Source organism: Malania oleifera, chromosome 12 (assembly GCF_029873635.1).
Source record: "Malania oleifera isolate guangnan ecotype guangnan chromosome 12, ASM2987363v1, whole genome shotgun sequence".
Taxonomy (NCBI): domain Eukaryota; kingdom Viridiplantae; phylum Streptophyta; class Magnoliopsida; order Santalales; family Ximeniaceae; genus Malania; species Malania oleifera.
The window spans coordinates 64,132,589-64,158,652 of NC_080428.1; the positions used below are offsets into that span (position 1 = coordinate 64,132,589).

A 26,064-nucleotide genomic window follows, 5' to 3' on the forward strand; every position below is an offset into this window, starting at 1 on the left:
TGTCTGCTTGCCACTTCTTTGTAGTTCAAAATTTGGTTTCGACACTTAACTTGTAACTTGGAAAAACTTACTTGAGACTTTGAGAAAATGTTTTCCCTGATTTAAAATAGGTTTCTAAGTCAATGATATTTCCTAAGAGTTTCAAACATCAGTATTGAATTTGTAAAGTACTTACATGAGACTTTTAAGATAAAATTATCCAAGCTTCAAGACCTCATGCTTTAGCTTCCATGCTATGTCCAACTTTAATCATTTCTTCAATATGCTTTAACTTTATCATTACACATGGCTTTAAGTACAAACTTCATTTGAGCTCGTCAGATACTTGAACTTGATCATGAATAATTTTGAGCCCTGAAACTATACTTAAACAAACATGTTAAGTACCATTGATTTGTTATCATCAAAACTAGATTCAGCCTTGTGAGGCCAACAATTATAAGGATCAAATAAATATCTAGCATTTCTCAAATAGCGTAAAATGTGCTTAATTTCATTCTAGTATCGCCAAGTAGGAGAAGAGCTTTATCTTGCTAGTAGATTTATAGAAAATGTAATGTCGGGTCTTATACAATTGATCGGATACATTAAAGAGCCGATAATACTTAAATATGGTACTTCCATACTAAGTAATTCTTCCCCTTCATTATGAGGTTGAAATGGATTCTTTTTAACCTCAAATGATGGCACCATCATTGGAGATCCCAAAGGATGCACTTTATGCATATAGAATTGCCTTAATATATTTTTTATGTATTTAGATTGTTGAACAAGAATGTTGATTTTTTGAGTCCAATCTCTATTTTGATGCTGACAAACTACCAGTGTCTTATGTGTGCATTTAGCGCGTGAACAGATTTTCATTTTAGCACAGATATAAGATACTGGAAAATGGAAGCCAAGAGGAACTTAAAGCTCACATCAATCTGGCTTGTTCCATGAAATTGAAGAGCAAGATAGAAGAAGGTGTACACTTTCTATTGTAAATTGCATTTGGTTTTATATTCTGATCTGTAATAATGCATTGCATGCATGATATGAATGGATAGCTCAGAACAACCATAGACAGACCCTAGAGACCAGCACTTTACACAGAAACTCATTTCTTAGATAACTAACTGGTTTGGGTGATTAGGGCTAAAACAAAGTATTACAAAAACTTTGGTCCACCAACGCCAGATTTTTTGGACAAATTAAAAAGTTAAAAGACCATAGACTGACTTTAGGTCCTAAATTATCACATGAAAAGTCCCCATAATCTTAGAATCAATTATTATGTGAATATGGGTGACTTCATAAGAAGAATAGGGCTGAATTGCACAAGTTTGGTGTGTTTGGTCGACCGAAAACTAACACACAAAGAACTTCAGTCGACCGAAGTTCCCAAAGGTCAAAAGTTTGACCATTCGGTCAACTGACTAGGAATGTATTCCAACACCCTAGTCGACCGAACCTCCTTCAAGTCAACAAGTTGACTCTTCGGTCGACCGACCAGAAATGAGCTGCATTGCTCTAGTTGACCGAACCACCTTAATATTTTATATTTCCTAAATCTTTAATATCAAATTTCATCATTAAATAATTAGCAGTTTTAGTGAGCTCTTCAGAAGCCTCAACTAAATTCAAATCATCAACATAAACAACAATTATAGTAAATTTGGATTCTGATCTTTTAATAAAAATGCATGGACAAATTGGATCATTTATGAATCCTTCTTTAACAAGGTACTCACTTAATCAATTGTACCACATGCGTTCAGATTGTTTTAATCTATATGAAGAACGTTGGAGTTTAATTGAATATAAATTTCTGGCTTTTCCTCAGGAAATTTAAATCCTTCAGGGATTTTCATATAAATTTCATTATCCAATGATCCATATAGGTATGTTGTTACTACGTCCATAAAATGCATGCTTAGACATTTAGTAACAGTTGACCCAATTAAGAATCTGAAAGTGATTTCACCCATTACGGGACAATATGTCTCCTCATAATCAATTTTGGGTTTCTGCAAGAAACCTTGTGCCACAAGTCTTGCTTTATATCGAGTAATTTCATTATTTTCATTTTTCTTACTCGCAAATACCCATTTGTATCCAACGGATTGGAAATCTTCTGGTGTTTGGACTAAAAGTCCAAAAGCTTCTCTTTTTAATAAAGAGTTTAATTCTAATATAATAGTCTCTTTCCATTTTGGTCAATCACTTCTATATGGACATTCATTAATAGATTTAGATTCAGGATCCTCATTACTTCTAGTAATGTCAGTAGCTACTGCATATGCAAATGTGTTGTTGACAACAACTTTATTTCTATCCCACATTTCTCATGTGTAATGAATTAAGATTTCATTATTATTTTCAGGTACCTGACCCTTTTCAAGGAATGTCGCTTTAGAAGTTTTCTTTTTAGAAGATTTCTCTTCAAGGGGTTCCATAATAGGGATTTCATTTTCAGGAGAAATAGGTTTGTGGATGTCGAATCTCCAAAGACAAGTTGCTAATCTCCAAAACTCAATTTTAATTATGCTAATTTGAATTTTTAAAATTTTAAAATTCTAAGTACATGCCAATCAAAATTTTTCTTTACAATGAATTAATAAAATTTAATTTAAAACGCATATTTATATTAATAATAATATTAAATCACCACTTTAATTTTTTTTTTTATTATAAAACAAAGATGAAAATAAAATGTTATGAAATCAATATTTAGAATATATAGAGTTAGTCCAACAAGAAGATGAATGTAATGTGATAAACTAATATTAAAGATTTCATAGCATTCTCATCACCTTAAACCAAATGTTGATATATTACAAATAATTTTTTTTTTAAATTCTAAAATGCCCTTAACATTTATATTCTCTATTACGTAAATCAATATGACAACAAAAATAGAAAATAGTTGTATTAAAATAAAAAGAAAAGGAAATTTTGGAGGCCCAAAACACACGTGATGTGTGTCACACTTTTTTTTTTTCCCAATATAGTGAAAGGCTTCAGCTATAAATTGACCAACTACCTATAAAACACCTAGGGCATCTATCCGTAAAGCAATTGAAATCAAAACATTTGAGTTGCCAAATTTGCTAAAAGACGTAGCAGTAGAAAGAAAGTTCACAATGACTATATATTTTTTATAATTATGTTTGACAATTTACAATCAATGGTTTTTTTTTGTATAATATTTTTTAGGATCAATAACTGTCACGACCTGCTATTTAACTTGGGGTTTTTTTTTTATGCTATAACATTTATAATGCTCTGATACCAACTAAATTAAACCCAACCATCAACCTAAGCAGCGAGAAGCGGAAATCAAATAAACATAACCATATATAATTATATACAATACCAGAGTGCTAAAATGTTTCCCAAAATACCCTAAATTGGCTAGGACTATACAAAAATACTCCCAAAAATACTCACTCTATTGTCAGGGCAATACTAAGGCCCTTCTATTCGTGAGCCTGATTTGCTCGCCTACCTGGATCACCTGAAAAATATTAAAGTAATGGGATGAGCAAACGCTAAGTAAGACGAAATATGTTATTGCTCATATGTGACAAATGAGTTACAATACCATGAAAATCTGTTTCTATATATAGTTATGTATAAATGAATATGAGAATACAAGTACAAATAACATATAAAGCCTCCACCTGTACCCATGTTGCTTAACATATTTGCTTTTATAGGTTTTTCGTTCATAATACTTCTACTATACATAAGTACACCCAATGCTACTGTAAAACTATATATACATATAATAACTGAAAACTTCCCTGTGGATAACTATATGTCATGATTTAACCCCTCATGACAGGGTTGTGCGGCCTGTAGCCGGGATCTACCTTGGCTGTCCGATCAGGATAAATCACTATACTCCATTAGTCTGATCAGCCCTCCTCAACCTATATTTGATGGGGGTCCTGTCCACTCATGGGCTCTATACGATCGACTATTATACCACGTATTATCTGAATAAGTGGTTGCACTCTATATACTGTATGTAACAACGGTACCATGCCGTGTAAACTGTAATGGTCCAACAAGGTCTGATACTATATAATACATTTCTGTATATAACTATTTGTTTTACCATGATTCTGTAATAACTGTATTAACCATGACGTTGTGATAAACGGTATCTGTATAAATTGTATTTCTGAAATAAGCTATAAAATTGTATGTCATGGTACTGTAAACTGTATCTATATCAATTGTATTTCTGTAATTAACTGTAAATCTGTATGTCATGGTACTGTAAAATTGTATAATCATGGTATTTCTAGAATTGGTGTAAAATATTTCCCTCTGTCTATATATATTCTGTAAAATATAACTCTGAAAAATACTGTAAAGCATGTTTCTATATAATATCTATACTCTTAAGCCACACAGTAATTTTAGAACATATTAATCATAATTGATAAACTGTATAAATTTCTGCTGTGAATAATAATCTAGTAGAATATATATAATTTTATATTGAAATCATACTCGAATAACCTAGTATAGCATATTTTCCTTACCTGATTTTTGCTAAAATCCCTCTACTGTAGCAGGTCCTACATCTGCAGGGTTCTCCACTCAACATCCTAAAAATCATACATCCTAGAACAAAACATCATTATTTCTACATCTACTACATTTTCTACAACTGCTACTAAACCAAATTTTGCTTAAAAGACCTTACCCTGAATTTGGGATGAAATCCAACTTCGTCCCACCGACGATCCGCTCCAACAGACTTGGAGAGAACTTCCCCAGGAGAGTCGTGGTGGCCTCAAATCGTCGATCCGACGACTAACGGGGCTGAAATCTAAGAAAAATGGGAAAAGAACCGTAGAGAGAGGAGAGAGAGAGAGAGAGAGTCTTCGCTAAAATTTCTGCATAAAAACTAAGTTTAATCACTATTTATACTACGAGATTCGTCGACGAGTCACGTCACCTCGTCGACGAGCCCTGTAGAAAGTTCGTCGATGAACCTGCACCCTCATTTACGAATTTTAGACTTCCCAAAAATCCTCTCTCGGTATCTTCTCGTCAACGAGATCCTGAAGAACCTTCATCGATGAAACCCCTGTGTTTGTCGACGAGGCCTGAAAAATTTCTTAGGTTATTTTCTCCAAAGTACAATGTCGTCAATGAATGCGAAGCATTTTTCGATGAAGTCGCCTGCCTCCTTCTGTTACCTATTTCATTTCCCTCCCTCTTTATTATTTAAATATCATTATTCTTCGGGTCGTTACAATAACACTTGTGATTTAATTGAATTTCGCTTAATTTGAAATGATTTAAAAAGTTAGACTCTTGTTTCTTTGTTCATGGGAGATCTACAAAGATTAGACAATGTAAGATAATTTATCTATTAATCCATATCTTTTAATAACCCTCTTTGTTAAATTCAAACATTAAATTTCTACAAGAAAATTTAACATTTGATCATGGAATAAATAACATTAACTACAAGAAAAAAAATAAAATTAAGGGAAGTCTTAAAGTGGATAGTCTATTTATTCCTTTAAATTAAAGATTTGAAAACTGAAGTAAATATATATATATATTGCTTATCCAAAAGAGTAATAAGCATATACCAACGGAAGTTTATTGTTCAAAAAACATTGCCAATTGTTGTGTGAATGATATAAATATGATGTGAGAATGAAAGTCTAGACTTAGTTTTTCTTTTTAACATTTTATTTACCACTAGTCAAACATTTTTGTTAAGAAATTATATTGTTTGTAAGTAAACTTACTATAATTTTGAGGTTTAGATATCATGATCACATTTGTAAAACACTCAAAGCCCTTATTGGATAATGACCCTTTTGTTTTACCATTAACGTTACTTATTTCAAATTCGATTATTTTTGCAATGACATGATAATATTCAACTTTTTAAGATGCCATTAAGCATTGTTTAATTAGTAAATTTAAAACTTTCCTAGTTAGATAATAGAACTTTAAAGTTGAAGGTTACATCTTTTTAATTAAAATAAAACCTTGGTATTTAATTAAAGACCAAAGTAACAAGCCCATTAGCCTGAGGAATGAATCAAAAATATTAGCGTGAAACTAAAGTGTTAGAATTGGTGTATTCCCAAGAGCGGGAGTGAATTGGAATTTTAAACTTTTCTCCTAGGTTGAATTAGATGTTAGCAGAATATTACAACCTAGGGTCTTTCTATCCAGTTCCAAATACGCCGATAAATATAATATACGGAAATTTAAATCAAGCGCATCATTCACATAATAACATACACGTGCGGTAACTATAAAGTGTATAAATATAAAAAAACACACGATATGTTATTGGATTCAGCCAACTGTGCCTACGTCCCCACCTCTAACTCGCAAGCCCGAGGATTCCACTAATAGCTCACTTAAGGGTGGAGCGGCACCGATTACAATCAGGTCATTTAGCTCAGGGCAGATCTCAACCTTTACAACCAGGTCAATTAGCGGGAATGACCTCAACCTACACGCCTTAACAGGATGCCGCACCTAGCTTTCCTAACCGAGTCTAAGCCAATCCAAGACTATTTCAGGGCTAGTCTCCCTCTTCAGGCCCGTGCTTGAAAATACACCAGTATTTTTCACAAAGAAACTAGTATAGTGATTGTGCTTTCGTGTACAGCAGATATGTACCTAGATGCGCTCAATCACATACACCACAAGACGATTTAATATGTAAGCTCAGTGTGGTCTAATATTTTAACTCTCAAAATATTTGCTATCTGTGTAATGAGTACGTGAGAGTGTCAACCTGTATGATCTTTGTATCACAATATGTGTTCGATCTAATAGCTCACACAAAGATACTAGCCAAACAATATATATGTATATTTCAATCAGCAGATTTTCTCAATCGTATGATGCTGTAGTAATGTATATATTTGGTTTGCAAAAGGATATTCAATCTTTGTATTTAGAAAAGGACATGTAAGTTAATGAATATTGTAGCAAAGATCAATATTACAAGCACAAATATCTTTTCACAAAAATGTCAAGATAAATCACGCAAGATATTTGAGTATGATTTAAAACATTTTTGCAACCCAAAGATAAATACAAGTTTCTTAAGATATTGCAATACAAATGCAATACTCAGAAGCTTAAAGCAAGTCTTCTTAGCATAGGCTTATTAGCAAAAGCCCCCTAAGAACACTTAGGTTTAGCTCTCGTAAAAATCGAATCAATCTAATCAGAATGAGAGAGCAAACCTTTCTAATCAAGCACTCAATCAACTTACAGAGAGTTTGAGCAATAAGAGAAGGCAAGTATGAGTGGTTTTGGTATGAAAATGAGTATTATGGATTTTTGGATTTTCAAAGAGTTTTTCCTAACCAAATCTGCTAATCTATTACTAATTATCCCAAATAAGGGGGTATATATAGACACCCTATGAAATATAACTGTTGGGGACAAGTCTGGTATTATTAGAAAAGATTAATGATATTTTAATTATTTTAATCCTGTTTAAAATATTTTAACCACGGTAAAAAATTAGGGCAACTTGAGAGGTTTGGTCGACCAAAAACATTTTCGGTCGACCGAAGTTCATATGGTTCGATTGACCGAGCTATTTTTGAACTATACGGTCAATTGACCAGGGGAAGGCGAATTTTTCAATTCACGTGGTTCAGTTGACCAGAAGAAAATGAACTGAGCCTCTTGATCGACCAGACCGTTGGGATTTCTCCCAAGGACCCTCTTTCAACCACGTAGTTGGTATGTAATTTTGGCTCGGTCGACCAGGTAGTCAAATGTTTGACTCCTAGGAGGTTCGGTTGACCGGGTGTTTTTGAACTATCCTTATTCGGTCAATCAGGCTGTGGTCAACTGGTTGACCTAGACCGATTCGGTCGACCGAGGCAGAATGAATTGCCTTGATCAGTTGACCGAAAGTGCACAAAGTGTGCATTTCGGTCCTATTTTAAATCACAAACACCCTATTCAATGTGCCTAACATATATGAGCATGAGTGAGTGCCCTAGGGTCATTTTTAGGTCCTTTTGAAGATACCAAAAAAATCCGGTGTCGGTCGACCAAGGGTAACCCCTAAGGTCATTCTAAGGTCATTTGCATTATGAGCTTACATATTTAATCATGCATGTGAGGTGTGTGATTATTACATACAAAAGCCCTAATTACTATTACAGACCCTTTTTGCAAATGAGATATATATTATAACACTGAATATAAATTGGTCTGCAATTTTCATTTGCCCCATGTGCATGTTCATTATGATCCATGTGCATGTGCATTATGATCTTGACAATTTAGGTCTTGCACAAAGTTTCAAACACTCATTATATACAATGAGTATTTGTCATAATCAAAACCGGGCGTGACCTATAAGGTCAACATAAAGAGACTTAAACCCCCATTATTTCAAGACCAAAAAAAAAAACTATAATAAAAATTTAACAAAATTAAAAGAGTCATATATTTTGTTAGTTAACAGGTTTGAGGTAAATCTAAGCAAAGACACTACAAGAACAATTAAACTATCCCTTCTTGAAAAGTTCATCTCAGGAACGCACTTTAATCTACTATTTTCATCTTAAGAATTTTAACTTGCTTAGAACTCATTTTCTATTATAACTTGTGCCAATTTCTATACCAAATTTGCATTCAACTTGTCGAATAGTTATTTTGATAAAAATTTGCATTCAACTTGTAGAATAGTTATTGTGATAATCAATTTCTAATGGTCACATATGAACATGACATTTTTGTTGACCTACCCATGTGGGTGCATTTATTGTTTCTTGGGAACGCACAACTCGTGGAGTATGCGTAGCCTCGAGTATGCATTCCGTTTTCAATGCTGCTCCATCTCAATGCTCCTTTCTCTGCTATATTTATATGTGAAATGCCTTGTAAAGCTATGAGTGAGTGTGCAAAGAAAATATACAGCAGAATAGAATAGAGAATGTTGTGTGCGTGTGGCAGAGGGGTTTGAGCTAGAGTTGAGTGAGTGAGTGAGTGTGTTCTCCTCCTCCACAGTATTTTTCTTGATAATATAGTGTGACTCCCTCTCTCCCGTGGATGTAGGCCAAGTTTAACCGAACCGCGTAATCTCCTTGTTTGGTGTGTGATTATGTTGTGTTTGTGTTGCTGTAATCATCCCCTTCCCCTAACAACTGGTATCAGAGCATGAAAGGGTGAGGAGCGTGATTTGTGCTTACCTTCGAGTTCGGCAACGTTGAGACAAAGCTGGGACAACAGTCGTAGAGGCGTGAATGACGACTTCACGCACCACCATATCAGCTCCTCGTTGCTTCCCTGCAAAAATTGTTCGTTGCTAATTGTATCGGATCTCTTAGTCGCAAGTAATTGCAGCGTCTGGTGAGGACCATTTTTTTCTCTTCGTAGAGACAGAGACGAAGCAAAAGGATGAGGAGGAAGATTGAGTCTTCCACAGCAAGTCTCCAAAAAAAAAGGGTGAGTCTTTTATTATTATTATTTTTTTAAAAAAAGGTGTTGTCATTTCACCTCTTTTTTAAATACAATAGAAAGGAGGGGATATTTGCACATTTAATTGTGAGCAGCAGAAGGTTGTAGAAGGTGCACGCCACATCTAGAAATTTTTTTTTGCCATGTCACCAGGGGACCCACCTGCCACATTACCAGTGGGACCCGCTTGCCAGGTCATCTGTGGGGCCCACACATATCGGGTCAGACCTATTTCTAGTTATTTTGACCGTTTCGGATGCATTAGTGCAGTCAATTTTTCCAAAATCAGCCTCTTAGTTACTGTTTTACAATAGATGACAATTTATCGAAGTTCAGTGTGGAGAAATTTGACGGTTGAAACAATTTCAGTTTATGGCAGAGTACAGTCAAGGATATCTTTATTCAGCATGACTTGATCAAACCACTAATCAGGAAGAAGCCAGAAAATATCAATGATGATGATTGGGCAGAGATGGAAATAAAAACGGTTAGTACTATTCGTTTATGCTTTTCAAATAAAGTTAAATATTCTGTTTTAGATGAATCATTACTGGTTGAGCTATGGAATAAATTAGAACAGAGATACAAGTCAAAATCTCTAACAAAGAAGCTATTTTTGAAGAAGAAACTCTATCAGCTAAAAATGGAAGAAGGGGTAAATATTATTGACCACATAAATGATTACAACAAGATCATGACCCAACTAATGAGTCTTGGTGTAAAAGTTAAAGAAGAAGATAAAGCACTTCTTCTCCTGGCATCTCTACCACCTTCTTATGTTAGTCTCGTCATAGCATTGTTTGTTGGTAAGGAAACCTTGAATTTGGAAGAAGTGATGGCTTCACTACAGGATACTGCACCCTTAGAAAGCCAACTATTAACCTCCAAGGGCGTGCCTTGGTCACACAAAGTGAGAAATAGACCAGGGGTAGAAATCAAAATAGAAATCAAAACCGTGGAAGATCAAGAAGTAGACGGTCCAAATCAAATGCTCTAGGAGATTTTAACAACACTCAGAACAAAAAGCAGATCGAGTGTTGGAATTGTGGCAAGATTGGCCACTACAAAAATCAATGTCGATCCCAGAAGAAGGAGCTAGAAAATAAGACCGAAGCAAATGTTGCCTCTTCTTCAGGAGAAGGAGATGCACTATTATGCTCTTTGGAAAGGAAGGGAGAGTCTTGGGTATTAGACTCTAGAGCCTCATTTCATGTAACAGGCAACAAAGAAATGCTTAACAGGTATGTACCCTGTAATCTTGACAATATTTATCTTGGTGATGACAAACCTTGTGAAATTGCAGGAACAGGAGAAGCAAAAATAAATTTGACAGGTACCACTTGGAGTTTGACTAATGTCAGATATATCTCTGATCTTAAGAAAAAATTAATATCTGTTGGATAGCTTGCAAGTGAAGGTTACACTACAATCTTCTGTGGCGAAAGTTGGAAAATTTCCAAAGGCGTAATGACTTGTTTGCGCTGTAATAAAACAAGTACTTTTTATATGACCTTAGATGCTTGCAGGTCAATTTCAGTTGCTGCATGGAATGAAGATTCAATCCTATGGCACCAGAGACTCAGTCATATGAGTGAGAAAGGTTTGAAAATCATGAATTCAAAGGGAAGGATACCAGGTCTCTAGTCAGCTAATATTGACCAATGTGAAAGCTGCATCCTCCGCAAACAGAAAAGAGTCAGCTTTCAGACATTCGACAAAACTCCAAAGAAAGAAAAATTAGAGCTGGTGCGCACCGATGTTTGGGGACTGAGCCCAGTTTCATCCATTGGTGGGAAACCTATTTCATCACCTTTATTGACGACCATTCTATAAAGGTATGGGTTTATTTCTTAAGACATAAATTTGAAGTGTATGATGTTTTTAGGAAATGGAAGACCATGGTGGAAAATGAAATAGGGTTAAAAATCAAAAAGCTGAGATCAGAAAATGGTGATAGAGAATTCAAAAGGTTTTACTACGAGCATAGGATTAGACTTGAAAGAACCGTGCTAGGTACACCCCAACACAATGGCGTAGCATAACGAATGAACAGAATCTTGACTGAGAGAGCAAAAAGTATGCGATTACAAGGAGGTTTACCAAAGCAGTTTTGGGTAGAAGCTATCAACACTGCTGCTTATCTTATCAACCGAAGTCCATCAGTACCATTGTAGTTCTAGTTACTGGAGGAGGTATTGAGCAAAAAGGAGGTAAAACTTTCACATTTAAAATTTTTCGATTGCATTGCTTATGTACATATAAGTGATCCGGCTAGGAGCAAGCTTGATCCAAAATCTCAAAAATGCACATTTCTTGGATATGGTGAAGATGAGTTTGGTTACCACATCTAGGATGATCAAAACAAGAAAATAATTAGAAGTCAAGATGTTGTTTTCAATGAAAAGGTTATGTACAAAGACACGACATCATCAAGTAATCCCGCACTATATAACCCTAATATTGCAGAGTTGGATGATTTTACTAACAGCAATGTGACATAACAGGCTATTGATAATTCCCAGATAGAGGAATCTATCACAGAGGAGTGCTCTGAGGCACCACAAACTCCTACTCCGACTTTGAGGAGGTCTTCCCGATTACATGTACCAAATAGGAGATATTTAGATTACTTGTTACTAACTGAAGCTGGTGAACTAGAGTTCTATAATGAAGCATGTCAGGTGGATGAGGCTATCAAGTGGGAACTTGCCATGAAAGATGAGATGAAATCACTCACCGACAATAAGACTTGGGAGCTAGCTAGATTGCCTAAGAGAAAATAAGCTCTTCAAAACAAATGGGTGTATCGCATAAAAGAAGAGTATGATGGTTCGAGAAGATACAAAGCAAGACTTGTGGTCAAAGGTTTCCAACAAATAGAAGGTATTGACTACTCAGAAATCTTCTCACCAGTTGTGAAACACACAACCATTTGGACAATTTTGAGCATTGTTGCAGCAGAGAATTTACACCTTGAGCAGTTAGATGTAAAAACTGCTTTCCTACCATGATGATCTAAAGGAGGAGATATACATGCACCAAACTGAAGGTTTTTTAGAGAAAGGCAAAGAAAAACTTGTTTTCAGGTTGAATAAGAGTCTGCATGGTTTGAAACAGGCTCCAAGGCAGTGGTATAAAAAATTTGATGGCTTCATGCAAAAGAATAACTATCGCAAATGCAACGCTAATCATTGTTGCTATTTCAAGAGGTATAAATCAAGTTACATAATTCTTTTGCTTTATGTTGATGATATGCTAATTACATGATCAAACAAGGATGAGATCAGAAAATTGAAAAGGCAGCTATCCACTGAATTTGAAATGAAAGACTTGGGTCCAAAAAAGCAGATGCTTGGATGAGAATCACTAGAGACAGGAAGAAGGGAACCTTGCAGTTGTCTCAGGCCGAGTACATCTGGCAGATTCTCAGAAGGTTCAACATGAGTGATGCTAAGGCAGTTAGCACACCATTAGCTAGTTATTTCAAGTTATCAAAGACTCAGTCTCCAGAGTCAGAGGAACAGAAAAAGGAAATGGACAAAATGTCATATGCTTCACCTGTAGGAAGCTTAATGTACGCCATGGTTTGCACGAGACCAGATCTTAGTCATGCAATGGGAACCGTTAGTAGATTCATGTCAAATCTAGAAAAAATTCATTGGGAAGCTGTAAAATGGATTTTACGGTATCTCCAAGTTACAATTAACAAATGTTTTTACTTTGGAAAAAGTGATCTGATTTTTCAGGGATATGTAGATGCAGACTTTGCTAGCGAGATAGATCATAGAAGAAGCATTACTAGATATGTTTTTACTGTAGGTGCTACTGCCGTTAGTTGGGTATCACAGATATAGAAAATTGTTGCTCTATCCACTACAGAGGTAGAGTATGTGGCCATGATAGAAGCGAGCAAAGAGATGATCTGCTTACAGGGTTTGTTCATAGAGTTGGGTTTCAAGAAGATGAAGAAATTTTTGTATAGTGACAGTCAAAGTGTTATACACTTGGTGAAGAATTTAGCATTCCACTCAAAGACCAAGCACATTGGACTCCGTTATCATTTCATCAGATCTCTTCTTGATGAAGGGATATTAGCAGTTGAGAATATCCTTGGCAGTTAAAACCCAGCAGATATGTTGACAAAGACAATGACTAGAGAGAAATTAGAGTTATGCTCAGATTCAGTGGGTCTCCTAGATCTACTGAAATCATCCATAAGTTGATCCTTGCATGTGCACCTCTGCAAGGGTGTGCGGGCACTCTCTCGAGGGGGTGTAGACGCCTTGGGTCTAGGGCGAGGTCACAGTGTTATAGCATCAGAGTAGCGGACATTTGGTTGCCCCCACATTTTTGGAAGGGGTGATTTGTTGACCCACCCATTTGGGTGCATTTATTGTTTCTAGGGAAGGCATAGCTCGTGGCGCATGCGCAGCCTCGAGCATGCATTCCATTTTGAATGCTGCTCCATTTCAATGCTCCTCTCTCGGCTATATTTATATGTGAAATGCTTTGTAAAGTTGTGAGTGAGTGTGCAAAGAAAATATATAGCATAACAAAATAGAGAGTGTTGTGTGCATGTGGCAGAGGGGTTTGAGCTAAAGTTGAGTGAGTGAGTGTGTTCTCCTCCTCAACTGTATTTTTCTTGATAATATAGTATGACTCCCTCTCTCCCATGGATGTAGGCTGAGTTTGGCCGAACCACGTAATCTCCTTGTTTGGTGTGTGATTGTGTTGTGTTTGTGTTGCTGTAATCATCCCCTTCCCCTAACAATTTTTAATTTCATAATAGAAACTTTTTAATTATTTTTCTGTTCGATCTATCACTAAAAAAAATAATTCTACAACAAATTTTGCTCCAAATCAAGCACAAATAAACTAGTTTTTAATTTCTCCTAATTTCTCAATCACCAAAAGGTAATAGTACTACACTATGTTTGGCTCCAAAATCAGACACAAGTCAGGTATTTTCAAATAAAATATACATTCTTCATAAAAAAAATAATCCCAAGCAATTTGCAATTTTAGTGAAAATAAAACACAAGTAAATTTCTTTTTAATTTCTTGGTAGCCCCTTTCCCACCAAAAGAAAATTCTATGGGGAAAAATCGGTGATGACCAATAAGGGTGCTCCCAGATCTCCGGTGACCTGAAAATGATAGAAAAACAAAAAGGCTTGGAGGACCCGGGGTGTACTCCGGGGGATCACTCCGATGCCTAAGTAAGAGGGATGCTCTAAAGAGGCCGAATGCAACAGTAGAATAGGTTGAATGACTTACCTTGGCCTCTTCTCCAGATCCCTTCTCATAGGGGCTCGAGTTGACCCTTAGTTGATTCGTCTTTATTGCGCGGGGGTGTGAATGACTCCCAGGTCATAAAGTGCTTGCGCCCATCACTCGGCTATTTAAGCCGTTGGCGTGGATCTCTCCTCCTTTTTATTGGGTTGGAGCTAATTGCTCGTCAGAATGTTTGACCCAGAGGAGGCGCGGGCCAAGCGTTGACCTGCTTTTATTGGCTAGACTATTTTGGGCATATCAGTTGTCCCCCCTTTAGTTTCAAATTTCTGGACGAAATTTTGAACAATCGCTGTGTTTGCACTTTTCCTCTGGAATATGTAATGCTCCCTCTTCTTCTTCTTCTTCTTCTTTTTGGGTGTTCCGAGCTGATATTCCGAGCTGCTTCGTGGAGGACTTTTACCGAGCTATTCCGAGCTAGGCAGAATTTGCCGAGCTGATGTTCCGAGTTGATATTTTGAGCTGGTCCGTGGGGCATTTTTCCCGAGCTGATATTCTGAGCTGCCTCGAGTGGGAATTTTATCGAGCTGTTTCGTGTTGGGCAGAATTTACCGAGCTGATGTTCTGAGCTGATATTTCGAGTTGCTCTGTGGGGCATTTTTCTTGAGCTGATATTTCGAGCTGCCTCGAGGGGGACTTTTACCGAGGTGTTCCGAGTCAGAATTTTTTGAGCTGATGTTCCGAGCTGATATTTTGATCTGCTTCGTGTAGGAATTTTATCAAGCTGTTCGAACTGGGCAGAATTTGCCGAGTTGATGTTCCGAGCTGATATTCTGAGCTGCTCTGTGGGGCATTTTTCCCGAGTTGATATTCCGAGCTACCTTGAGGGGGACTTTTACCGAGCTATTCTGAGTTGGGCAGAATTTCCCAAGCTGATGTTTTGAGAGCTGCTCCATGGAGTATTTTTTTTTTTAGCTGCTCCGTGCTGGGCAAACTTTTCCAAGCTGAAGTCCCGAGTTGCTTCATGGAGCATTTTTTTTTTTGAGCTGCTATTCCGAGCTGCTCCATGGAGTATTTTTTTCGAGCTGCTCCGTGTTGGGCAAACTTTTCCGAGCTGAAGTTCCGAGCTGCTCCATGGAGCATTTTTTTGAGCTGCTCCGTGGTGGGTAGACTTTGCCCAGCCAAAGTCCCAAACTCCTTCGTGTAGCATTTTTTTTCGAGCTGCTTCATGGAGTATTTTTGCCAAGTTGGATTCTGGCCGATCGGATGTTTGCCGGGCTGCTTCATGCAGAGTTTTGCTTAGCAGTTCTAGTTGAGCTGCCTCGTAAAGCGATTTTGTCGTCTTGCTTCGTGGTACTTTTTTGCGGAGCAGGTTGTTTCGGGTAGCTTTCCTGTGCAGTTGTTTGGCTTACTTGTTGTTGGCCTTAAGAGCGGTGCTCTTCATTTGGGCCTGTTTTGCCTAATGAGTCGTGCTCGTTTGCTGGGTTTTTTTTGGCCTCACGAGTCGTACTCATCAGTTGGGCCTGTTTTTCCTAATGAGTCATGCTCATTTGTTGGGCTGTCTTTGGCCTCACGAGTCGTACTTGTCAATTAGGCCTGTTTTGCCTAATGAGTCGTGCTCATTTGCTGGGCTGTCGTTGGCCTCACGAGTCGTACTCGTCAATTAGGCCTAGTGAGATATCCTCATTTATGAGGGGTTTCAATCTGACCCTTTTCTGAGGCGTCATCACCGTCCTTTCGAGACTTCATCTATCTTGCATAAGTGTGATAAATGCATGTTTAAATGTGTCGTACCTTGGGAAGTCACTAAATGAAATGTTCTCATTTATGGGGTGTCAGACTGATGCTTTTTCTGAGGCGACGTTGTCCTTCCGAGGCGCCGTCTATCCTCAGGAAGTTGCATATTCTCGGTATTGGCACCACGGTCGTGCACCTGCAGTGATTTTCTGTATGTACATGGATCTCTGTGTCCTTTCTCTTTAGAGACGCAATCCTTTTTCTGCAGACGATAATTTTTTGAGATTCCCGCTTCCTCGGGGATTTGTGTCGCCCTCTTTTTATAAAGGCCAAGCCCCCTTCATTCGTTTCTCATCTTCACCCAAAGGGTCCCCTACTTGTCGTTAGGTACGCTCTCCCTTGTCCCCTTTCAATTGCATGTTTGTTTTTTTGTTCCTCATGTTCTTCACTATTCTTGCATTCACTTTGCCTGTTTGATCTTTTCTTGTATGGTAACTTTGCTATTTTGATGCAAAATTTACTGGTTTGATCTGTTTTGGCATCTTTCCTTCTTTGTTTTTGCTGGGGTCTCACCCATTTGATCCATTTGTAAAAGTTTTGTTTCATTCATCTCAGTCTTTGTTTTCCTGATGGAGTCTTCCTCGTAGCCTTTGCGGGCTCCAACTACAGTGAGGAGCGCTCATTATGACCTCACCCCCTTCGATTTGCAAAATATTCGTTACTTTTTTGTAATCCCCCAGAGTATTACTGTTAGGTTACCCTTTGTTTCAGAATCAGCCCTTAATCCAGGCTCTGAGGAGCTCTTCCTGTGCACGGATTACTTGGACCTGGGTCTTAGACTCCATTTTCCCCCCTTCATCTCTAATGTATTACATTTTTACCGAGTAGCGCCCTCCCAATTGGTTTTGAACTCTTACCTTATGCTCACCTATTTTTCCGTCCTCCTACTTTGTCTGGGCCATCAGCCTACAGTTCCTCTCTTTAGGAGTTGCTTCCAAATGTGAACGCACTCTGTAGAGATGGAGCTGTATTATTTCAACTCTTTACCAAGTTATAAGCTTTCTACGCCGGGCAGCTCTTCCATACACAATTGGAAGTCCCGGTACTTCTTTGTCTTGGGAGAGTTGAACTATATGGGCTCTCTTGTCTGGTCTGCTCCTCTGGATAGTAACGTTATCTATCCCTATCCACCTTTTTATGCAGGGCTGCGTGTAGGTTATCCGCTAACTCACTTGTTTCCCTTTCAACATCCTTTTTTTTTTTGGTATTTCGAGTGTGTCACATTCTTCTGAGGCTTTCCCCCCAAAGAGTAGACCATCTTGAAAGAGCTGCGAGCCCTTGGCGAACAGGGGATTGTCCCTCACAAGGAGCTGCTCCAGGAGCGTGTCCTAGTGCAATGGGGGATCAACCCTATTTCCCCAAGTCTTACCCTGCCTTTTATTTTTATATATGTGTTCGGATATTCCTGCTATTGTCGGCGTTTTTATCTTTTTTCTGTGTCTTTGCAGATATGGACTTTAACAGATATGAATCTCTCATGGGGGAAGCTAAGAAGTAGAGGGCGAGTAGGAGGAGGAAGAATATGAGGGAACTCGAAGGAGAATCTTCTCAAAGGGATGCACCTGCTATAGGTGATAGAAGCTCCTGTTGGAGAGAACATCGCTCCTCCTCTTCCCGTCCCCACGGCTTATACTGAGGCAATCTTTCATGAGCCGACCCATTCTGCTTCTGCTCTACGCCGGGCGGTACACGTGGAAGACTCTGTGCAGACTCAGTGCTCTTTTCCTGATGTTCTTTCAGTGAAGATCGGCCACACCTCTTACCAAGTATACTTTTCAACCGGTTTATTTTTCTTCTTTCGGTGCAGTTTTACTAATCTGTTTTCCCCTGTTTCCCTTTTTGGCTAGCAACAATGGCCTTGGTGCAGGAGAAAAAGGTGGCCGAGATGTATCGCCAAACACTGGATGCGAGGGAGAAGTATGTGATTGCTCAAAATGAACTCCACAATGTCGACAATCGGGAACGCACTCTCTAGGTGGAAGTTGAGCGTATCCCTACAGAGGAGATTCCTGGTGCTGCTGCTGATGCGGCCTGAACTGCTATGAAGGAGTATAAGGGCTCTTCACGGTTTGTCTTTGACACCACGAAGACCTATCGACTAGGGTTTAGGAGGTGCCGAGAACAGGTGAGAACTAAGCACCCGAATCTCCCTTTGGAGGGCATTTGCTCACATGGTTATGGAGACAAGAGTTCAGACTCCGCAGAGGATGAAGAGGAAGAGGGGAAGAGGAGAAGGTAGGAGAAGGGAGCAAAGCGAGCTAGTACGCTGAAATTTTATTTGTAGCTCTTGTTTAGTCTTATTGAGGCATTACAACTGATGTATTTGAGAATTTATTACTATGTTGTAAGAAACACTTTATGAATAATACTTTTTCAACATAGCAGAGTTCCATGTATTATGAATTTTCTTCCCCCCTATCTCCTCCAATTTGTATGTCCCTAGTTTGATCTTTACTGCAACTCGGTATGGGCCTTCCCAGTTTGGCTTTAGGTTGTGCGAGCCTGACTCTTGTCGGCTAATTCGGTTCTTTCTGAGGACCAAGTCTCTGGGTCGGAAGTTGCGTACTCTTACTTGATAGTTGTAGTATCTTGCCACCCTTTGTTGGTAAGCAGCGATTTTAATGTCGGCCTAATCCTTTCTCTCCTCTAGAAAGTCTATTTCTTCCCTGACCTCTTCGTTGTTGTCCCGCTCGTTGAAGTATTGCCTCTGCCAAGAGGGGATACCCACCTTTACTGGGATGACGACTTCTACCCCAAAGGCTAGCATGAATGGGGTTTCCCCTGTCGCGGCTCGCTGGGTTGTGTGGTATGCCTAGATGATGAAGAGGAGCTCTTCTGCCTATCTCCCCTTCATAGATTCGAGCCTTGTCCTTAGGCTATAAAGTATGGTACGATTCATGTTTTCGACCTGTCCATTGCTTTGGGGGTGTGCTACCGACGTGAAGAGTAGTTTGATGGATAAGTCCGAGCAGAATTTTTTGAAGCGCTCATTATCAAATTGTCTTCCTTGATCAGTGATTATAGCCCACGAAATTCCGAACCAATAGACCACTGATGTCCAAACGAATCGGGTGATGTTTCGCTCAGTTATGTGGGCTAGCGCTTCGACTTCTACCCACTTAGTGAAGTAATCGATCGCTACCAGCAAGAATTTCCTTTGTCCGATTGTCGGGGGCAGAGGTCCCAAGATATCTATCCCCCATTGGGCAAAGGCGCAGCGGCTAACCAAGGGGGAGAGTGGATTGGAGGGTGTGTGTGGTATTCCCCCACAACGTTGGCAGCTATCACATCTTTTAACAAGCTCGATCGCGTCCTTTCTCATCATGGGCCAGTAAAACCCTTGCCGTAGGGCTTTATGAGCTAGAGCCCTACTGGCTAGATGGTTTCCACATATTCCTTCGTGGATTTCTCTCAGGATGTAGTTTCCTTCTTCTCTGCTCAAGGAACGGAGGTATGACAGCGACAAAAATCATTTGTATAGCTCCTGATTTATCAGTGTGTATCTTTCCGCTTTCCTTCTCAATTTAAGGGACTCCTTTTTATCCCCTGACATGGATCCGTTGCAGAGGTAACACAATAAAGGCACCCTCCAGTCTCCATCTTTGACTTCGGAATGCAGTGAGTTGATTTTGTACTCCTCGTATAAAGTTTTCGCGATTCACTCTAGGTAAATTGCGTCCCTCCATTCTGAACTGATTGTCGAGGCCAATTTCACGAGCGCATCAGCCTTTGTATTTTCGGCTCTTGGCACGAGCTCTATGTCGAAGTGTATGAAGGCCTTTGCGTATTCTTGGGTTTTGGCTAGGTACTTTTTCATTTTCTGATCCCTAACTTCAAATTCTCCTTTTAGCTAATCTACTACCAACTGGGAATCACTTGACACCTTGATCTGTGCTACCCCCAGTGCTTCTGCCAGTCGAAGACCAGCTAGCAGAGCTTCGTACTCAGCATCGTTGTTTGTTGTCGAGAATTCCAATTTTAGTGTGTACAAAGTCTTGGTACCATCTGGTGCCCTGAGGATAAATCTTGCGCCTCCTCCAACTGCGTTTGATGACCCGTTGACGTGCAGTGCCCTACGTTTGACCTTCCTGTTAGTTCAAGGGGTCTTTCTTCTGCAAAATCAGCGAGCACCTGGGCCTTGACCGCGGGCCTTGGCAAGTATTGTATGTCGAACTCGCCTAATTCAATGGACCACTTCGTCATTCTCCCCGAACTTTTTGGCCGTTGGAGAATCTGTCTCAGCGGTAGGTTTGTCAACACAGTTATCTTATGAGCCTGAAAGTATGGCCGTAATTTTCGTGCCGCACAGATGATGGAGAATGCAACCTTTTCAGTCGTGCTGTAATTCTTTTCTGCTCCACTCAAAACCTTGCTAGTGTAGTATATAGGTTGATGCTACCAACCTTCTTCTCGGACTAAAGCTGAGCTAACCGCGTTCACCGTTGTGGCTATGTACAAGTATAATTCTTCTCCATTCTTTGCCTTCTTCAAAAGGGGTGGGGAGCTGAGGTACTTTTTAAGCTGTTCGAAGGCATTGCTCTACTCCTCCCCCCATTCGAATCCTCCTCTATTTCTTAACGCTTTGAAGAAGGGTAAGCCTTTGTCCCCTGAGCAGGAGACAAACCTACTGAGGGAGGCTATCCTTCGTGTTAAGACTTGAATCTCCTTTTTCGTCCGCAGGGCCTCCATCTCTAGCAGTGCTCTTATTTTGTTAGGGTTGGCCTCTGTACCTCGGTGTGTCACCATGAAACCAAGGAACTTTCATGTGGAAATGTCGAATACGCACTTTGATAGGTTTAACTTCATGTGGTATTTGCGTAAGAGTTTGAACGTCTCTCTCAGGTCTTCACAATGCTTCTCCATTTTCAAGCTTTTTACCAGCATGTCATCTATGTATGCCTTCATAGTTTTACGGAGCTGATCTTTAAATATCTTGTTTACCAACCTCTGGTACGTGGCTCCTGCATTTTTCAATCCGAAGGGCATCACTCGATAACAATACAGCCCCCTTTCGGTGATGAAAGACGTTTTCTCTTCATCAGTCTGATGTAGGGGGATTTGGTTATATCCCGAGTATGCAACCTTAAGCTGAGAAGCTCGTGCCCAGAAGTTGAATCTACCAGCTGATCGATTCGGGGGAGAGGGAAGCTGTCCTTCGGGCACGCCTTATTTAGATCTGTGAAATTTATGCAGGTGCACCATTTTCCGTTAGGCTTTCTTACCAGGATCACATTGCTTAGCCACTCCGGTTAGTTCACCTCCCTAATAAAATTTGCTTGCATCAGCTTTGTTACCTCCTCATCAATTACCTTGATTCGCTCCATCGCAAAACTCCTTTTCTTCTGCTTCATAGGTCGGTGGTTGGGATCCACCTGCAACCTATGCTCTATGATGGCCAGATCAATACCCGACATATCGTCAGCAAACCAAGCGAATACGTCCGCAAATTCGTTCAGCAGCTGGCTTAGCTCTGCTCTCAGGGTTTCAGGCAGGTGACTCCCAATCTGCACGGATCTCTCCTGGGGGCCAAGTAGGGGTACGCGGGCAATATCTTCAGCTACTGTGTTGATTTGAGGATATTCTCCCCATACCTCTAGATCTTCCAAAGTTAGGGTTTCTCTTGCCTCCATCTTTCTTTTCAGGGCCATAACGTAGCAGTTCCGAACTGCTGCTTGATTTTTGTTGACCTCCCGTCTCGTGCGGTGTAGGGAATTTTATCCTGAGGTGGTACGTTGATGTTACGGCTCGAACTACATTAAGAAAAGGGCGGCCCAATATGATATTGTTGGCCTAATAAGGCTTACAATTCTTATTTTGATGATAACAAATCAAATGATATATTTAATATGTTTCAAGTAAAAGTTTTTCAGGAAAATAACAAAGCTCAAGTGCATAAGGAAGTTTATGGATTACAAAGAATCCTTGAAGAACACAAAGTAAAGCTTATGGATTATAAAGAGCATGAAGAACAAAGTTATATTGTGAAAAGCTCAAAGGAAAGATTGCAACCACAAAGATGATGGAAGAACAAGATTGAAGACTAAAAGAATTATATATTTTTTTAAGAATATTCTAAATGTAAGTACATCAAAGTTAATCTCAAGTAAAAAGTGGTTTGAAGCTTATAGAAATTCAAAAATATGTTTTTATATATATACTCTAAAGAATATTTTTTAAATCAATAAAAAGAAAGGGTTTAAGAAAAAAAAACTTTTTTTATAATAAAGGGCTAGGAGACTGCCATGATGAAGTAGGCGATTGCCACATTAAGAAAATGGTTTTTCAAAAAGTCAGTAGCTAGACAGGCGACTGCCTAACCTGCCAGGCACCTGCGTGAACAAGCCAAGCGATTGCCTTGGTTCTAGCAGGCGACTACCAGCATTCTGTGTTGAGAGTCTGCTTTATGACAGGCGACTATCACTCGAACGTTGGCATTAAATCTCTCAACGGGAAGATTATTTAAACCACGTTTTTGGACATATTTATTTCAAAATACCTGGAAATGATTTTTAGGAATCTTTGGGAGTAATGGATGACTTCTAAAACATCTATAAATAGTTCTAATCTTCAAAAGTTTTTAACATTGATGCAATATTCGAAGGTTTTTGAAATTAAGCAAATCTTCGAAAGTTTTCAGATCTAGCAATCTTCAAAAGTTTTCAGATCCAGCTATCTTCAAAGGTTTTTAGATCAAGTGACTTTTCAAAGGTTTTAGATCAATCGATCTTCAAGTATTCAAAATTCTCAAAGGATCTAAATCTCTCTTGAGCTTAAATTTCTGATCCACTATTGATTTATACTTTGAAGCAAAGCTTTCAAAAATAAGAATCTGTTATTTTCTTTGAAAAATTATTTGGTAATTCATACTGAGCATTGAGCTTCAAATTTCTTATATTTGAATTACCTTGGAGTATAAGTGTGCTAATCATTGTACTAATTTACTCTGTTGTGAGAGTTTTCTTTTGTACACAAAATTTCTTTATCATCATTCTTAGACGATTTAGAGCTGTTGAATCGTTGGACCAAACAAGGGATTGTTGTTTGGAGAGGTAGGCTCTAGCCTAACAGAAGGAGTGGTTGTAAATAGGTGTTGTTCCACCAGGTAACGGAACTGATATAGTGGAATCCTTTGGTGTTTTGCCAAAGGCGAGGACGTAGGCTGTGTTGAAGCCGAACCTTGTAAAAATCTTGTGTCTTTCTCTTTGCTTCACTTACTATTGTTGTATGATTTAAAAGTGCAGGTTGCAGGTTCTTAAGTGAGAAAGAAACAAAGGTACTTGATATATAGAAAGTACGTTTTGATTAATCATTTGCGGAAACCCAAAAAGGGAGTACGTTGGTTAATCTGCGGAAATCTTAATCAAGTAAAGTGCATACTAAGAGTTTATAGGAAAATCAACAAAAGCTCTAATATTCTTGGTTGAGTGATTGAATTATCTTGATTTCATTAATTGACTTGTGAATTTAAATTTTCAGTATTTTTAAGTGTGGTTATTGTTTATACATCTTGTTTTCTGAGTAATTAAAATCAAAGGCTTAAAAATCATTAAAATTTAAAAGAATCCAATTCACCCCCCCCCCCTTAGGAAGCTATTACTCATTTCAGATATTATATACAGAGGGCCAGTCAACCACTAAGAACTCTATCAATGAAGTAACTAGCTGTGGGGTCGTCCCTATGGTCACAGGTAGCGTGATTGTCCCTACGGGATGAACCACATCTCCACCAAACCCAACCAGGGGAGTTGTGATTGGTTTGAGTCTTTCCTTTCCAATTTTCATCCCTTTCAGTACTAAATAGAACATAATGTTTTCCGAGCTGCCATTATCTATTAATACGCACCTGACTTTGTAGTTCGCCACCAACAAGGAGAGTACCAATGCGTCATCATGTGGTTGTTGTACCCCTTCTTCATCTCGACTGTCAAAGATGATATCTTCACCTTGTCTGTTTCTTTTGCTATTTGGTTCCCCTTTTTCCACCGAGAGCACCTGTTTTGCGTACCTTTTGCGAGCTCCTCTGCTGTCTCCTCCACTAACAGATCCTCCGAAGATCACTGCAATTTCCCCTATGACTTGTTCTTCCTTGTCGTTTGCGTTGGGTCTCTTTTGCTCACGAGGTTCCCTCAGTGGATCTTCTTTTTTGATAAACCTTGATAGGTATCCCCTTTTTATTAAGGCTTCAATTTTGTTTCTCAGCTGAATACACTCCTTTGTGTCGTGCCCGTGATCCTTGTGGAACTGGCAAAACTTAGACATGTTTTGTTTATGCAAGGGAGTTTGCATGGGTTCGGGCCACGAGACATAATCTTTTTTTCTTATCTGCATCAGTACTTCAGAATGTGGTATATTTAGAGGTGTGTAGGTGGAGAACTTACTGGATTGCCGTCTCATGTTAGGGTTGGCGAGCAGCGTTGCGATCTCATGCCTTTTCGAAGACCTGGAGGATTCGCCCATTTCCCGACTATTCCCTTTTCTCTTCAACTCAATGCGGGTTCCCCTATTGTCCATCATCTCTTCCAAGTTGATGTACTTTTGCGCTCGGACCATCAACTCCCCCATATCAACTAGTGGGTTTTCCCTAATGAGTACAGGAAGCTTCCAGGTTGGAGAGCTGTGGTCAGGGCTACCAATGCCACTCCCATATCTAGATTGCGGACCTCTAGGGTTCCGACGTTGAAGCGATGCATGAATTTCTTTAGTGTCTCCCTCTCTCCCTGGACCATGCTCATTAGGTGAGATGTTGTTTTGACAATGCTTTGACTGCTGAGGAAATGGCCGGTGAACAGTTGTTCCATCTCCGGGAAGGAGCCGATTGATCCAGGTCGTAAGGTCCAGTACCAATCTCTGGCGTTACCCTTGAGGGTTTCTGCAAAGGCTCGGCACATAATGGAATTAGGAGCGCCTTATAGCTGCATCGGCACCCTGAAGGTGTCCAAGTGGTCGATTGGGTCGAAGAGACCCTCATACCTCTCAAAGGTGGGCATCTTGAATCTGCCGGGCAGCGAGACCTCCATCACTTCTCTCGTGAAGGGTGGCTTCGAGGACTGTAGAGACGCTTCCCCATAGAAGGGGTTAGTTGTGATGCCCCGAAACCTGCCAAGTGGGGCACCGGTGCCACGTGTTCCAATCACCTGTATCCAATACCATAATTAACATACACGCAACGGAATATAAATAAATAACCTCAAATAAATACCAGAGTTCTATATAGCAACCCAAAAACAAACTCTACAACATCCAGATATCTATATCCACAACCAGTATTTAAAGCATAATCTCGTACAAATATATCTATACATATATCAGTATCTCACAATACCCTAAAAAGAAACCACCAAAAACAATCCTTGCCCAGGCCTTCAAACCCAGTCTCCAGAAGAACCTGAAAAATTGTTAATCCACTAGGGTGAGACACTTCTCAGTAAAGGTGGAATAAATTATAACAGTGTGTGACAAATGAGTTTTAATATTTACATATCAAAATAAATTGTTTTGACATAATAATAATAACAACTAAGAAAATGTACCATTAATAACATTCTCGACATCTAATGTCATACAC

General features: G+C 39.1%; 1 protein-coding gene across 1 annotated transcript; it reads right to left on the bottom strand.

Moving 5' to 3' along the window:
* Nucleotides 1-24,126: 24,126 nt before the first annotated feature.
* LOC131143965 (uncharacterized) lies at nt 24,127-25,061 on the bottom strand. The gene is made up of 2 exons (XM_058092316.1): nt 24,343-25,061; nt 24,127-24,292 (listed from the first exon to the last, which is right to left on the bottom strand). The coding sequence occupies exons 1-2, from the start codon at nt 25,059-25,061 to the stop codon at nt 24,127-24,129; spliced, it is 885 nt and encodes a 294-aa protein (XP_057948299.1).
* Between the last annotated feature and the right edge of the window lie 1,003 nt (nt 25,062-26,064).